Source organism: Podarcis cretensis (assembly GCF_951804945.1).
Source record: "Podarcis cretensis genome assembly, chromosome: 5".
NCBI classification, from domain to species: domain Eukaryota; kingdom Metazoa; phylum Chordata; class Lepidosauria; order Squamata; family Lacertidae; genus Podarcis; species Podarcis cretensis.
The window spans coordinates 75,094,335-75,110,865 of NC_137174.1; the positions used below are offsets into that span (position 1 = coordinate 75,094,335).

Consider the following 16,531-nt stretch of genomic DNA (forward strand, 5'->3'; position numbering starts at 1 on the left):
TTGATAATTGCTTTCTAGCTCTTCAGATTCCATGTCTTGGTTTCTGTTTAGCGTTGACAAGTGCCATAACAGGTTTTTGTACTAGTCTGAAAAGCCCTTAACAACCTAGGCCCAGGTTATCTGAAGGACCTGTTTACACTTTAAATCCCAAGTCAATAACTGAAATCATCTGCAGGAGCACTATTAGCGATCCCTCTGTGGCGCAGAAGAACGACTCATGCCAATGAGAAGTCACACCTACAGTGCTGTGGGCCCAGTGCTGTAGAAGTCCCTCCCAAAAGAAGTCAGAAAGGCACAGGTGCCGCTCTGCTTAAAACACTTTCATTTCAGGAGAGCTTTGCATCATGAATGCTCCTCTGACATTTTAAATCTTAGCATTTCAACTGACATTTTAAATTTAAACGAGAGCCGGTGTGGTGTAGAGATTAGGATGTCAGGCCAGGACCTGGGAGACCAGGATTCGAATCCCCCACTCAGCCAGGAAGCTCAATGGGTGACGCTGAGCCAGTCGCTCTCAGCCTAACCTACCTTACAGGTTTGTTGTAGGGATTATTAAATGAGGAGGGGAGAACCATGCAAGGCACCATGAGCTCCATTGAGAGAAAAGATGGATATAAATGCAATGAATAAATAAGTAAATAAATAAATGTAATGAACAAATAAAAAAAATGAAATACATACATACATGAACTGAAATGGATAAAATCTTCCTGATGTTTTTGTTTAAACTTCTGAGGTTTTAACTTCTTCAGGATTACGCAGTTGTGCAAGGAATATAATTCCTGCTGTGTTTGAAGAAGCAGTGGATATGAGGCATCCGTGGTTTACTTTAACACCAATTCTATACCTACTTACTTGAGAGTAAGCACCCTGGAAGTTGGTAGGACTTACTTTTGAGTAGAAATGTATAGGGCTGTGTTGTAAGTCAACATGTTCTCGTGGCATTCCAAGCAGGGCCGGAGGAAGGGGGTGCGGTGGAGGCATGCCACCCTGGGTGTCACCACTGAGGGGGTGACAAAATAGTGGGGCATGCAGCACGCTCGAGCCACACGTCTCTCCTGGAAGTGACGCAGTGATCTGGGCACCAGCAGGCTCCGCGCTGCCCCAAATGGTTCGCTCATCGCCTCCCCCTCAGCTATAGGGCGGCTGAGTGGGAGGAGGCAGGCAGATTCCTTGGAGGCCCCGCGGAGCGTCCTGTCCCAGCTCGCCCCACCCCTGGGCGCAGGGCACACGCGCTGCCCCGGGCGCCCGATCGGTTTGCTCCACTGCTGATTCCAAGGTCTGTCTCTCTCTCTCTCTCTCTCTCTCTCTCTCTCTCTCTCTTTCTTTCTTTTTGTAAATGTACGATAGTTAGCATATGAAACGTATGTATCCAGAAAGGAGTAAGGATTCCCATACCAACACAATATTGAGTCAAGGCTGCTCTGGCTCTGCACTGAACCCCATAGGAAATGCAGAGGTGTGGTGAAGAAACTGCTTGAGCTTAAGATCTAACTTTGTGGATTATTATCATGCATAGTGTCATAAGTGAGCAGGGCACTAGGCAGGTCCCTACCCAGAGGAGTTTATAATCTAAAATATGACAGAGGAAGGCGAAGGAAGGGTAAACAGGGAAGCAACCTGTGAAAGCTTCAGCTGCACATGCTTAGACTCAGAAGGAGGTAGACTTATAGGAGGACCTGGCAATAAGGGCTGTTGTGCCCAAGGCTTCATGCAATGGGTAAAGTTTTAAGGCAGATATACCCTGCTATATTGCGATGGCACAATCCGAAAGCCTTGTCCCAAAGCAATATAAACCTGCAGCGCACCAAATTACAGTTCAGGTTTTTTTGCAGATTGCCATTTGCTCTGTTTAAGCTGGAAAAAAAGTGGCTTTTCATGGGGAATGCTCCAGAGAAAAGAAGATAGAGAGGGAGCTTTTGAACACAGAACTTTAAAATGCAAAACCATGCCTGGAAAGCACAAAAGAAAGGTATGTGTTGATATGCCCTTACAGTGGTACCTCGGGTTAAGTACTTAATTCGTTCCAGAGATCTGTACTTAACCTGAAACTGTTCTTAACCTGAAGCACCACTTTAGCTAATGGGGCCTCCCACTGCTGCCGCCACACCGCCGGAGCCCGATTTCTGTTCTCATCCTGAAGCAAAGTTCTTAACCTGAGGTACTATTTCTGGGTTAGCGGAGTCTGTAACCTGAAGCATATGTAACCTGAAGCGTATGTAACCCGAGGTACCATTGTATTTAGTCAGCATTCAGCATGCAAGTTGAGTTTTTGCTGGATCAGGATTATTATTATTATTATTATTATTATTATTATTATTATTATTATTACCATCATCATTATTGGCGAAGATCACAGTGCAGAAGAAGTCCCAAACATACAAAAGAAGCATACAAAGAATCTCAGTGAGCAGTTCAAGCCCCCCCCCCCCGCCAATCCTTTCATACACAGCAACAGAGGGTTGTTTCCTAAGCTGTACCGCATGCAAAATGCTTGTGGATACAGGCCCTGAGAAATGCTTACTGCTGAAGCCCAATATCCTTGGATTTTGCAATTTTATGAGCTTGGGCCAAAATGAGATTGGAAGACAACTAACCAACCCCACAAGTCCATGTACGCTACATGCGTGCAGCTGTCTAGCAGTTATAAAACAACTGATCTACTTTGGAAAGTCAAATGCTGACTGTCTAGCTGTGCATACTAAGCAGTGCAAGCACGAAAGCGTGCTGAAATCATTGAGCATGGGCTGAATCTCAAATGAAGAATGAAAGCAGGAAACCTGCTGGAATGAGGTATAAACTTGTTTCTCCCTGCTCTCCCCCCCCCCAACTCCCCCAAAAGCATAAATATAAAAAGTATGCTGAAGAATGAACAAACCTTCTGGGAATCCACACTGGAAAATTCCTTCCGAGAAAATCTCATTAAGCTGGCAGCAAACTTTGAGAGTTAGGTAAGAAGCAATGTTCCTTTATTGACTCTGACAGAGCCATAACTATGTCAGTGCCTTGTCTCTTTGATAGCAGAACATCACAGCATATTTGCGCTGCTATGGAGGCCCAAGTACCCATATCTGTGTTTGCCTCTCTCTCTTTTGTTAATGTAAAGAAGCCCAATTGGAATGACAACTGAAATTTGCAACAGAACGTTACAGGGTGCAATACGCCTGCACAGCTGAGCTCTCCTTTAGCACACTCCAAGCTAAATCTTATAGCACTGCCCCTACACCTAACAGCTACTGTATATACTCAAGTATATTTTTTCAGCACATTTTTTATGCTGAAAAAGCCCCCCTCGGCTTATACTCAAGTGAGGTGGTGGCGGCAGGATGAGCGGCCTGAAAGGAGCCCTTTCTCACCGCTGGTCCTGCCACCACTGCCCACCTCTCACACGGGCAAGCACAGGAGCCACGGTTGGGAGAGCTGCTGTGCTGCGCCTCTCCCAATCGCGGCTCCTATGCCTGCTCTTGTGAGCAGCAGAGGCGGCAGCAAAGGGACAAGCGGCCCGAAAGGAGCCCTTTTGGGCTTCTTCCTTCTCCTCTGCCTTCACCGCTGTCAGTGGCAGCAGTGGAGGCTCGAGGAGCCCCAAATCAGCCTTTTCAGGCTGCTTGTTCTTCCTCCGCCACTGCTGCCACCACCAGGTTTGTGGTGTGGTGAACCGGCTTATACTCGAGTCAATGTTTTCCCAGTTTTTTGTGCTAAAATTAGTGCCATGTATATAACCTGCACTACAGAAACCAGAAACCAAGTATGATGAGGAATGGTATGTTTAGACAGGAGAACATGCTTGTGGTCTTCAAATATCTGAGGAGCAGTCATGCAGAAGACGGAGTCATAGGGTGCATTCTGACATGGGGTTTCTTGCATTCATTTTCCTGGTTATAATGCATTACGTGCGTTACCCGTTCCATTATGGAACTGTGGCTTTTGTATAGAAATACTGTCATGTCATGAGCAGACCTCAACAGACATATTGCCACTCTTTATATGCATGCACACTTCATGATTCATGCATGAAAACAGTTGGACTGAACGTATGCCTGAATACCACCCTCTTTTCTCTGCTGGATAACCCTTCCTTGGCTGGTTCTCTCACTTGCAGTTCCCATTATTGTTGGGCCTCATGCTGCTATTAAGCTTTTTCCTAAATGGAACAGCAGCACCTGGGGTGTGGAGGGAAGCCTGGTTGCTAGAGAGTAAAGGCTACTAGACATATAAAGAGTCATCTTAGTTTTGTTTCTAAGAAGTAATCCCCCTCCATCCTTTCCTTACCGAGATATAAACCCAGTAATATTACTGGTTTCTGGAGTTATATCTTCTCATTTATTTATTTTTTAAAAAATATTGTGTGATCCTTAAAATCAGTTGCTCAAATTTCTATAGTGAACATTCATCCAAAGTCAAGAAGTGTTCAGAATAAGGCAAAATTCCTCAGTATTCAGCACATGTTGCAAAACTGAATGACACCTAATTTTTAGTCAATTTGATGTTACAGTAGAACACTTCACAAAGCACTCTGCTTCAGCTTTGTGGCATTTTTACCCATGTGAAGTAAACTGCTAGACTAGAGAATGTGAATATATGAATTCAAACCATATTTCAGTTGGAGTGCACAACCGCGTCCCTGCATTTGCTGCATGGGGGAAATTAAGCAAAACCAAAAATTTAAAAAACCTAAATCCACATCGATATTCATAATGTCTTTCTATGCCTTGTTAGTCTTGGGCAGAAATTTGGAGAAGGGAGAACTGAGTTGAGGTGGGTGGTATGGATGGATAGACAAAGATCCTATTGTGGCGTTTGCCCTCCTAGGTGTGTGACATCATACTGGGTTCATAAGGAAAGGGTTAACTAATTGTAAAATGACTAACCTATAGGAACCCAAGGGGAAGAGTTAGAGTTAGAGTTGTTAAGAAGTCAGTCTGGAGTTAGAAGAGAGAGAGAGGATAAATTTGTGGGTTGGGCTAGTCTGATGTGAGAGAGTGAGAGAATCTTTTAAGAGGAGTCAAACAGTTGAGATAATCAGTCAGAAGGTATTAGGAAGGTATAGGCTGGTAAAAAAACTAAGGTTAAGAAACTGACAAGAAAATTATCTGAGAAATCATAAACTTGTTAATGCTTATAAAATAAACTTGTTTATTTGGTTTAATTTTAACAACTGTCTGGACTCAGTGTGTACCTGAGAGTAATGGGTCGGTGGCAGCGGGGAAGCAAGCACAGTGGTGGCACAGGGATCAATAGACTGTCAAACATCCAGGAACCCTGTGTGATCGCCACACTATTGTCAGAATTTGCTATGATAGCTGGTAATTATTTCCGCCTCTCATAACACTTGTTGGAACTTAAACTGATTTTGAATAAAGCAGTGGCCACAAGCTTTTGGGGTCCGGTGGAACATTTGGAATCTTGAGAAAATGTTGAGGGCACCAGTCACAAAATGGCTGCCACCTCCAAAAGAACAGAAAAAGCAGAGAGACAGGAACATAAAATGGTTCAAAAGTGGAAAGATTTAGTTATTGTTTTTGTTAACAAAGCTTAAAAAACTTTTCTCTTGCCCATACACTGTTAATTGTTGGTTGCTATGTTGTCAGCTCCCTCCTGTGTATTAGAAGAGAGCTGGGATGGGGGAGGAAAGAGTAGCAAAAACAGCAGTAGTGCTACTCAAGACTTTGATACTAATGCTACCTCAACCTCGGGGGCAACAGGCAAAGCCTAGACGTTAAACCTAAATTTCAGGTATACAGCTGAGTCGCTCCTGAAAACAGCAACAATTTGGAGACACTTCCTACCCTGTTAGGACTGGAATGATAATACAAACAGAAAAACTTTTAAGCTAGGTTTCCCCCCCTAAATTGCCTTTGTGAAAGACATTCCAATGAGCTTCAAACTTTAAAATGCAACATGATTGGACACTGCTTTATCAATGGCAATGTGACATTTGAAAGCAATCCACTACACATCTATTCAGAAGTAAGCCTCGTTGGGTTCAACAGGACTTTGAACCAAAGTCAAAAAGGCATTGCTTTAATTATGCAGTGAGGAATAGGTTTTTGTTTCTTTAATGGGAACTCTCAGCTTGCATTGGGACTGGGGTGAATGACTGTCCATTTCAGTTTCTAGTTTTTTAAATCTTAAATTCAGCTCCCCACATCAAATTGTAATTATTTCTAATTCCCATAAAAAACCACCAGCGTTTAAATGCATTCCCCCCCCCCCAATATACACCTTTTTGCAAAGCTACTTTCCCTAATACAATAAAGCTTTGTGTATTAGCTTCACTAATATATGTATATTTATGCAGACTTTACCCTGCTCTGTGCATTTTCCTACATGTTACTTGGCTGAAGAACTGCATTGCAAAATTCAGAGAAGTGCAAATTTCAAAGGCTGTGTTTCAGTTCATATATGTTACTTTTCCATCCCTAACTGGGACCACAGCAGTCTGGGAGGTGAGGTTTAAGCTTTCCCTACCTAGCTGTGATCCCTATGAAGATAACCTCTCACTTCATAACAAAATAAAAGAAAAAAAATTCCTTCCAGTAGCACCTTAAAGACCAACTAAGTTAGTTCTAGGTGTATCTGAAGAAGTGTGCATGCACACGAAAGCTCATACCTAGAACTAACTTAGTTGGTCTTTAAGGTGCTACTGGAAGGAATTTTTTTTCTTTTATTTTGTTTTGACTATGGCAGACCAACACGGCTACCTACCTGTAACTCTCACTTCATAATATACCTTCGTGGGGGGTAAGCTCCCAGTGATACCCATAGGAACTTTCCCCTCTAAGCCTAATTGTGGTGATGATAATGCCCATTTCAAATCACCCATGCCTCTAATTAAAGGAAGAAAAACCCCTGGCTTCCCGACAATGCATTTAGTGCAATAATAATGTGCAGTTTGACCCTTATTTCCCAGTAAATGTGGACAGAATTGCAACCTTAGATGTGAAGTTCAGCCATGCCATACAATGATGTGAAAAAGGTACATATATTTTGATTCTGCAAATACACCTTTGCTTAAGGAATGATATAATAGGGAGAGATGACTGAAGCTTAAAATTTAATTGGTTGTGTAATTTCAAAGTGCTCTTTGGAAGTTTAGAACTCTGATTCCTTGTAAATTTGGGAACTCTTATAAAATCTAAAGTGCTGCCATAAATCCTGCGCCATAGGGAGAGGCTTCAGTGCCCCATTAAAGAGTTTTATGGTTCAAGAGCTCTCATAACCTACTGTGGCCTTCCTCAAAGTGCAATATGAAAAAAAAAGGACAATGACCACAAACAGTTCCAAGGAGATAGTACTGAGTTGATAACTCTAATATGAAGTTTTACAGGATGTTGCTCCAGTCTCATCATATTTGAAATACTGTCAAATCATGTGGGGGCAGGGTTTCAAAATGTACTGGAGGACAAATTCTGAAGCTTGTTTTTGAACCTTGATTCATTGTCCACTACCAGAGTTGAGGAGAGACATCACCTTGCCAACAAAGGTCCGTATAGTAAAAGCTATGGTTTTCCCAGTAGTGATGTATGGAGTGAGAGCTGGACCATAAAGAAGGCTGATCGTTGAAGAATTGATGCTTTTGAATTATGGTCTGGAGGAGACTCTTGAGAGTCCCATGGACTGCAAGAAGATCAAACCTATCCATTCTTAAGGAAATCAGCCCTGAGTGCTCACTGGAAGGACAGATCATGAAGCTGAGGCTCCAATACGTTGGCCACCTCATGAGAAGAGAAGACTCCCTGGAAAAGACCCTGATGTTGGGAAAGATGGAGGGCACAAGGAGAAGGGGACGACAGAGGACGAGATGGCTGGATGGTGTTCTCGAAGCTACCAGCATGAGTCTGACCAAACTGTGGGAGGCAGTGGAGGGCAGAAGTACCTGGCGTGCTCTGGTCCATGGGGTCACGAAGAGTCGGACACGACTAAACGACTAAACAACAACAACACCAGGGTTGAGGAAGGCCTTCTTGGAGGTTCAAGTGGTAAATTATCAAGCTGATGATAAACTATGATTAGTGATAGTTACAGATAGGTAGCCGTGTTGGTCTGCCATAGTCAAAACAAAATAAAAAAATTCCTTCCAGTAGCACCTTAAAGACCAACTAAGTTAGTTCTTGGTATGAGCTTTCGTGTGCATGCACACTTCTTCAGATACCTTTAAGGTGCTACTGGAAGGAATTTTTTTATTTTGTTTTGACTATGATTAGTGATGTTGTTGAAACCTTCACCTCTTCAGAAATACAAACCTTGGGATTCACAACTGACACTAGCTACCAGTTAGCTACCAGGCTAAGTTCAAGGTGCTGGTTTGGGTGTATAAAGCTTCACATAGCTTCGTACCAAGATACCCAAAAGATCACCTCAGCCCTTGTATATCCAACTGATCACTCCACTCTCTCCTCTCTCTGGTTTACAGCAGATACCAACTTGTTAGGAGGTCCATTCCATGCTATGTGTGAATCAGGCCTTAATGTTTCAGCACTTAACCTTTGGATATGGAATTTTGGACTAGAAAGTAAAATCTAGGCTTTTCTTATGTTCTCAGAATGTATATATTTGAGGGAGCCACAATTTATGCAGAGTTCTAACCACTCATGAAGCAGTGTGCTTGTGAGTGAAATGTGCATGCTTAAAAGGGAAACTAAAGAACTGATCAAAGGGAACACTGAACTTTGAAATGAAAACTATATTCATGTAGTTTTCCACTACAATTTCCGCCCTCCCTTCCCAACAGGTGGGTGGGGTTTGCGACACCGAGCGGGCTTGCCTGGTCCGGTGCCTCCCACCTGGGTTAGGCTGGCTATCGTCCAGCCCCTGGCCTGGGAGGAAATGGAAAGCCAGCAGGGGGCAGGGCCAGGGCAAAGAGGCCAACCCCTTCAGCCAAACCTCACTTTGTTTTCTTCTCTTCCATGTTCAGGACGTATTCCAGTGAGCAGCCAGGTTGAGGTAAGTCTCTTGTGTTTGCGGGGTTACAGGCTGCTTGTCAGCCTTTTTATTGTTTTTCAGCGTCGTCGTTGCTAGGGGGGTGTAAGACCCCTCCGCTGCCACCGCTTGCTATGGGGCGCCTTGCCAGGCCAGAGAGGGCAGCGGGCACCCCAGTTGTAGGCCGCATGGCAGCCTTTTAAGTATGGCGGCGGCCCTGGGGCACAAGGCCCCTCTGCTGCCACCGCTCACTGCAGGACTTTTGCTGGGCCCGAGAGGGCAGTGTGTGCCCCGGCGGTAGGCCACATGGCAGCCTTCTTTGTCTAGCAGCGGAACACTGAACTTTGAAATGAAAACTGTAGATACTCATGTAGTTTTCCACTACAATTAGTTTTGCACTTAGGACCAAGAATTGATACCGCAGTACAGAATTCCTCAGTTTTCAGCACATGTTTGCATAGGAATTTGACATCAGCAACACACATGTCTTGTCAGAAAGCAAACATCAATTCCAAGACTTAGTTTTTAAAGGTGAAATATACCTCACTTACCCTATAACAATGCAAGAGATGGCAGTCCCCACAAAGGCATATGCTAGGATGGATCCTAAGTTGCGGAAAAAATGTCTCTGTGTGTGAAAAAAAGGATTAAAAAGTAAAATTCCTGTTGTTTAACTAAGAAATATATACTGCTTGTCCAACAGATCCAGAAATCTAACACCAAAAATTCTATTCTCAAGCTTCCTTTTATATTTTAGCTCTAAATCATTTGTACATGTTAACAGCATGAATTCTTTCATTTGTAAAGCCTCAGGCAAGTGTGATCAGAATCCTTTTCTTCTACAATTACGCTAAGTCCTGGCCAGTGAACTAGTTCCACAACATTTTAAAAGTGTGTTGGCATTTGAGTTGCATTACAATTTATCATGTTCCAGTAAATATCTTAAATTTCACTCCTTTTTTGTACAGTACAGCCGTAACTTGGAAGTCAAATGGAATCCATTCCAGAAGTATGTTCAACTTCCAAAACGTTTGACTTCCAAGGCACAACTTTCGATTGGCTACAGGAGTATCCTGCAGCCAATCAGAAGCTGCGGAAGCCACGCCGGACATTCGGCTTCCAGAAATCATTTGAAGACCGGAACAATCACTCCTGGTTTTCGATCGTTCGGGAGCCGAAACATTCAAGTTTTCAAGTGTTCGGCTTCTGAGGTTCCACTGCAATGTGTTATTTGCAATTTAAGCCTGTCTGTAATCTAGTAAAAGAGCCTTGATTATGTCCTAAAACCTACCATCTAGGCATGCTGGAATACAAAGCCTGAGTGGTTTTATTGGGAAAGACAATGCCCTGAAAAGTTGCCATGTTGTGGTTTTAAAAATATCTAGTCAGTTGGCTTAGCCAGAATTGGGTCAGAAGGCAGAGTCAGGGCCTAATGAATATTTGATGGTTCAAGGGTGGAGCTCAGCTGCTTTCCTACATCACAGGTCTGGAAATGGAGCTTTAAGGGACTAAAAGAAGGTTCACACAAAAAGTTGACATCCCAAACTCAAGATACCTACTTTATTTTACACAAGGAATAATAATAATAATAATAATAATAATAATAATAATAATATTCTGAACAGGCAGTCAAAATACATGGATTATACATTATTAAATTTAATTGGATCAAATTATAGGAATCAAAACATAGCAATCTAAATGAAGGCTTGAAATTGGGGACATTTTCCTCCCTCCTTTCTTTGATTTCTCTGTGGTGTAGTGTCAATCTGAAGCACTTCCTAATTTTCACAAATCTTATGGGTTGGTCATTTAGATCAACAACAGCATCAGACGTCCTACTGAAGTTCAAATAAATAAATACCACTTACTTTCTTTAAACTGTAGCCTGCGTGGAATATAATGGGAGGTAATAAAACATTGAAGAAGATTGAAGGATCAAAGGTCATCTGCCAGAAAGGACAAAAGGACAAAACATCTCTTACGGATTATGTCTTTTAAGAAAAGCAAAGAATATCACACCACTTTAAAGACCAACTCATTTGTTGTTGCATAAAGTTGTGTGGAGAAGATACAGAAGGGCACTATTGGCCGATTATAAAAGACATCCCATTGGGAGATAAGCAGGTGAATGAACCTTTGTTTTATGCGGTCAAATTACACTCATCAAAAATCGGGACAAACATTCAAATAATAAATATTGGCCTCCAACTAAAACATACTCAAGAGTTGATCCACTGATGCCAAGGGACTTGAGTTAGTCATAAATAACATATTGATTTCAATGATGAGCTGAATATAACCCAAGGGCTATAATGAAGAAATAACTGGGTAAAACCCAGAAGGATAAAATAGCAGCAGTGGGAATGCTATGACCAATCATGCTTTGAATCAACTACCAGATGAATGTAAAGTGGTAGCGGTAATAATAATAAACAATAATAATATTAATTTTTTATTTATACCCTGCCCATCTGGCTGGGTTTCCCCAGCCACTCTGGGCGGCTTCCAACAAAATATTAAAATACAATAGTCTATTAAACATTAAAAGCTTCCCTAAACAGGGCTGCGTTCAGATGTCTTCTAAAAGTCTGGTAGTTGTTTTCCTCTTTGACATCTGGTGGGAGGGCATTCCACAGGACGGGTGCCACTACTGAGAAGGCCCTCTGCCTGGTTCCCTGCAACTTGGCTTCTCACAGCGAGGGAACCGCCAGAAGGCCTTTGGCACTGGACCTCAGTAGTGATAGGGAGAGCAAACCTGCCTTCTTCTCAAACCTGATCTAGAGATCTATCCTGATACAAACATCTCTCTTCAGATTCTATTCGGTGGCAAATCCTGCTGCCCCACTCATGTGCAGTGGACTTTAGCGTTACAGAATCGGTTTGCATGCAACCTTTAAATGTAATTGTGCGAGAGGTTCAGTTTGGCATGCAATGGCCAACAGCTTGCTGCCAAGTGTTACCTGTGTGAGCACCTCAGAATGCTGTTGGTCAATAGTGGGCTTGCTGTGGGCCTCTCAGAATAGCAGCAGAAAAAAGGAACAAACTAACAACAACATAATTCTGCATAGATTTGAAACCCTCTCCAGTTCATTCTGGCTAGAGATCTGCAAATTTGAAAGCTTATTCAACAGCACAAAGTAGTCTTCCTTGAGCATGAGTGGTGGGCTATTATTTTCAAGCCATTTTATTTGAAGAATGAACCAGGTAAATTATCTTAAAAATGAATATTTATTTCTTTTAATTAAAAAAGTAAAAAGAGAGAGAATGCATTACAAGTAGAACCCCCCCAAAAACCCTCATCCATCTTGATATGTTCTTTTACATATGCTTTTGTAGAAAATATGCTACACTGTGAGAGATATACTATAATATGCTATTTTATTTTAAAAATTTAACATTTTAAAGCCGTATAAAGAATGTGTGCATTTGTGCGTGTGTGCATGTAATAATTAATTTCCTTAGAGGGATGTATATTTATAATTTTACTAATCAGCTAGGGAATTTCTATGAACAGATCAGGTTCAATATAGCCACCTGAAAATAAAGAGTAAGGCTGGATATGAACCTGAAATTGTGTAATTCAGTGGTTTATTATTGATTCTGTTCTGTTTCTTAAACCTGAATTCAGGGATTGTCTTGTTTGTTATTATGCTTATGTAAGCCTCTGCGGGAGTCCTTTTGGCTGATGAGTTGTGTACAAATGCTTTAAATGAATAAATAAAATATTCCCAACAGGACCGAGAGCACAGGAAGTAGCACCATGGCAATGGAACAAATATCCTGGTGACAGTCTCACTGCCCCTGAGGAACTTCAGCTTATTAGTCTTCTGGCGGGTAACAATGAAGCAATAACTCTTGCAGTTTGTTATCATGCCTTGACATCTAGAAAGCCTTCTCAGACACTGTCCTCCACCCCACGACGTCATCTCTATAATCATGTAGCTGTGCATTCCCTCTTCCAGCGTCATGACAGCAGGGCTGAGCATGTGTTTTAACTTCTGTAAGCCACTACATGCGAGTTTTTTAAACAGAAAAGCAGGATGGAAATAGTTCTCTTCCTCCACATGTGCTCCACATCCTCCCCCAAATCTGTTTCAGAGAGCTGGAGAACTCCTGTAACACATTTTTAGGTGGTGTATGGGGGAAAGTTCATGTTGGATACAGCGCTTGGTTGACAGTGTTCCACAGAGAGTAGGTGGATGGGAGATGGTATGTTGAGATCCTGGCACAAGATAATAGGAACACAACCAGGTGAATTCTTGTGGTGGGGAAACCCAGTTATCATAATTAGACAGCCACTTGACAGCAGATAACCAAGCTACTGCATGGTTATCAGTATTACCCAGATAGTTCTTGTTACCTAATCTTTGTTTCACATATACACAATTTCCTAAGCAGTGGTACCTCGGGTTACATATGCTTCAGGTTACAGACTCCACTAACCCAGAAATAGTGTCTCAGGTTAAGAACTTTGCTTCAGGATGAGGACAGAAATCGTGCTTCAAGCGCTGCGGCGGCAGTGGGAGGCCCCATTAGCTAAAGTGGTGCTTCAGGTTAAGAACAGTTTCAGGTTAAGAACGGACCTCCAGAACAAATTAAGTACTTAACCCGAGGTACCACTGTAAATGGAAAGAAACTAGGCAATGTTACTCTGGGGCTTTAGAAAAGTTCACCCCTCTGTTCCTGCAGTGGTTCCCATAGACTTTATTAGGCCAAATTACCTATCACTGGAGGAGACTCTTGAGAGTCCCATGGACTGCAAGAAGATCAAACCTATCTATTCTTAAGGAAATCAGCCCCAAATGCTCACTGGAAGGACAGATTGTGAAGCTGAGGCTCCAATACTTTGGCCACCTCATGAGAAGAGAAGACTCCTTGGAAAAGACCCTGATGTTGGGAAAGATGGAGGGCACAAGGAGAAGGGGACAACAGAGGATGAGATGGTTGGATAGTGTCTTTGAAGCTACAAACATGAGTCTGACCAAACTGCGGGAGGCAGTGGAAGACAGAAGTGCCTGGCGTGCTCTGGTCCATGGGGTCACGAAGAGTCGGACACGACTAAACGACGAAACAACAACACCCATCACAGACACCCACAAAGTGTCATCATGCCTCCATTTGGGTGTCACAAAAATCTAGAGTTTTGGGGCTAAGTTACTGTGTGTTTGGCTCTAATTGATGCACACTGTGAGACAAATTGTAAATGCCATGTCAGAATGAGCAGAGACAGAACTCACAGAACACTCCAATATTTTGCCAGCAGTGTTCATTCTTATGCATAGCTTTAGTAGGCACTATAAAGTAGAAACCTGCTTAAAACGGTAACCTGCTGGATAGCAAATGCTATTTTTGTAAGAATTGAATTTCCCTGTATCTTCAGCACAATATACTGGATTAATATCTTTAAAAGTGAGAGCATGTCATTAGCAAAATGGTCTGCAGCTCCTTTGTGCCGATAAAGTGCCTTTCCTTTATGGGGTTACGATCCTGGATGAATTATTTAGCTCTGTAACAATACAGCCTGACTGCAAAATGACTTCCTCTCTCCCTCCCTCTCTCTTTGTCCAACTGATAGTCCAACTTGATAAACAGGAAATGAGAGCTCAGCATTTTATTTTATTTTTACCATTCTGCTTACTCTGAATTATTAAACTAATGCAAACTGGCTAGCCAATAACAGCAAGTGCTAAATTTCGCTGCGCTGACAACTTTATGGGGAGAAAGTTGGAACAAGAACTTTTATCCCTTAGTCTTCTATACTGACAGTCACATTAACTAATAGGTTTTCTGCACCTTTCTCCTCTACATCTTAGGGAGGTGGATTAATTGCATAGTTGTTATTCAAAATGATTCAGTCACATTGCATATTCAGATCCATAAACACTGCATAGTGAAGACTAATTTCAGAAAAGACAAATGTGGGAAATTTTGAACTGCACAAACCAACTACAGCAATTATATGATAGTCTGATTTTTGCAATTTGTCTCTCCTGCCACTAACTTGTTAAGGATGATAAAGGGAAGTTAGAACATTAAAAAAAGCCTGTTGGATCAAACCAAAGCCATCTCTCTTTCCAGTATCCAGATTCCACAGTGGCTCAATTGACATGTCTGAGAAGCCACAAACCAGGACATGAAGGAAATACCAGTCTTTGGCTTACATTCTCCAGCAACTGATATGCCTCTGATACTGGAGGTAATTTAAAGACATTGATTAGTAGCTATTGATAACCTTGTCTTTCATGGACCATAAACAGCTTTTAAACCTAAGTTGGGGCCATCACCAAATATTATGGAAGCAAATTTCATAGTATAACGGTTCTTCTTCGGCGATCACTCGTAGCCGAGTAAGATTGTCTTCCATGAACACAGTCTTAACAGTGAGTCCCTGAGTGACTGTGGAGGCCAATTCTGGATCCACATGTCCTTCCACTGTGGGAACATGTTTCCGGGTGGGAGTTGATCATGGTGAGGGTTTGCCAAATGAGCCTTCCTCTTAGCACGTTTCTCCCTTTTGTCCTGAGTTCGAGCGTCTTCAAAATTCATGGCACCTTTGGTAAAGGCTGTTCTCCAGTTGGAGCACTTGCAGATCAGTGTTTCCCAATTGTTGGTGTTTATACACCAAAGGATGTTCACAAATTTATCTGGGCAGCCAATTTTCAGAAGGACAGTCCACAGAGCATTATGATTTACAATGTCGAAGGCCTTAGTCAGGTCAATAAACACCATATAAAGGGGTTGGTTTTGCTCTCTGCATTTTCCATGAAGCTGTCAAATGGTGAAAATCATGTCCACTGTCCGCCTAGAAGGTCGAAAACCATTTTGGGATTGAGGAAGGGTAGCCTTGAATATTGTTAGGAGAAAGTTTGCTAAGATACTTGCAAGAATTTTGCCGGCCGCAGCTCATAAAGAGATGCCTCAATAGTTTCCGCAATCCATTATATCACCTTTTTAAAAGACACTGATAATTTTGGAATCCCTAAAGTCTGCTGGGATCTCCTCTCTCTCTCAGATTTTTTTCAATGAGCTTGTGAAGTTGTCGTGTAAGTTCAATTCCACCCACTTTGAAGACTTTGGCATGTATACCACCAGGTCCGCTGGCTTTGTTGTTTTTTGTTTGGTTAATAGCTATACACAACTCTCCCAGATTTGGAGATACTGCAAGCTCATCTCTAATTTGTTTTTGCAGAATTCATGAGAGGACTTCAGTGGCTACAGGGGAGTTGTGGTTAAGCAGATGCTGGCAGTATTTCCAGCACAGTGCAACAGCTTCTTTATCTTTCAGAAGTGTGGTACCTTAACTTAACGCCTTGGGTGATCCTGCTGGGAGTATGAGACTCCCGATGGCTTTGATCAAAAGGGTCACAGGAATGTGCAAACCCACCCACCATGACAAGGTGATGATTCAGCAAGTGAGACAGTATGCACTGTGTAAATAAGTACTTCCTTTGTCAGCCCTGAATCTTCCACCACTCACTTTCATTGGAAAACCCCCAAGTTCTAATATTACAGAGAGGGAGAACATTTATTAAGGCATAATAGTAAGTGGACTAGAATCAAGCGATCTCATAGTTGACAATTTGCCCAACCATGTGCTTTTACACTCAGG

The 16,531-nt window shown here is 42.3% G+C and overlaps 1 protein-coding gene across 1 annotated transcript in view; it reads right to left on the reverse strand.

The window, feature by feature from the left end:
* The window catches only part of SLC9A9 (solute carrier family 9 member A9), a 264,850-nt gene that overhangs the window by 231,660 nt on the left and 16,659 nt on the right, over positions 1-16,531 (reverse strand). The window contains exons 3-4 of the mRNA XM_079977932.1: positions 10,791-10,868; positions 9,471-9,547 (exon numbers count right to left, since the gene is read on the reverse strand). Coding sequence (XP_079834058.1) covers positions 9,471-9,547; positions 10,791-10,868 — 155 coding nt within the window. The remainder of the gene's footprint in view (positions 1-9,470; positions 9,548-10,790; positions 10,869-16,531) is intronic.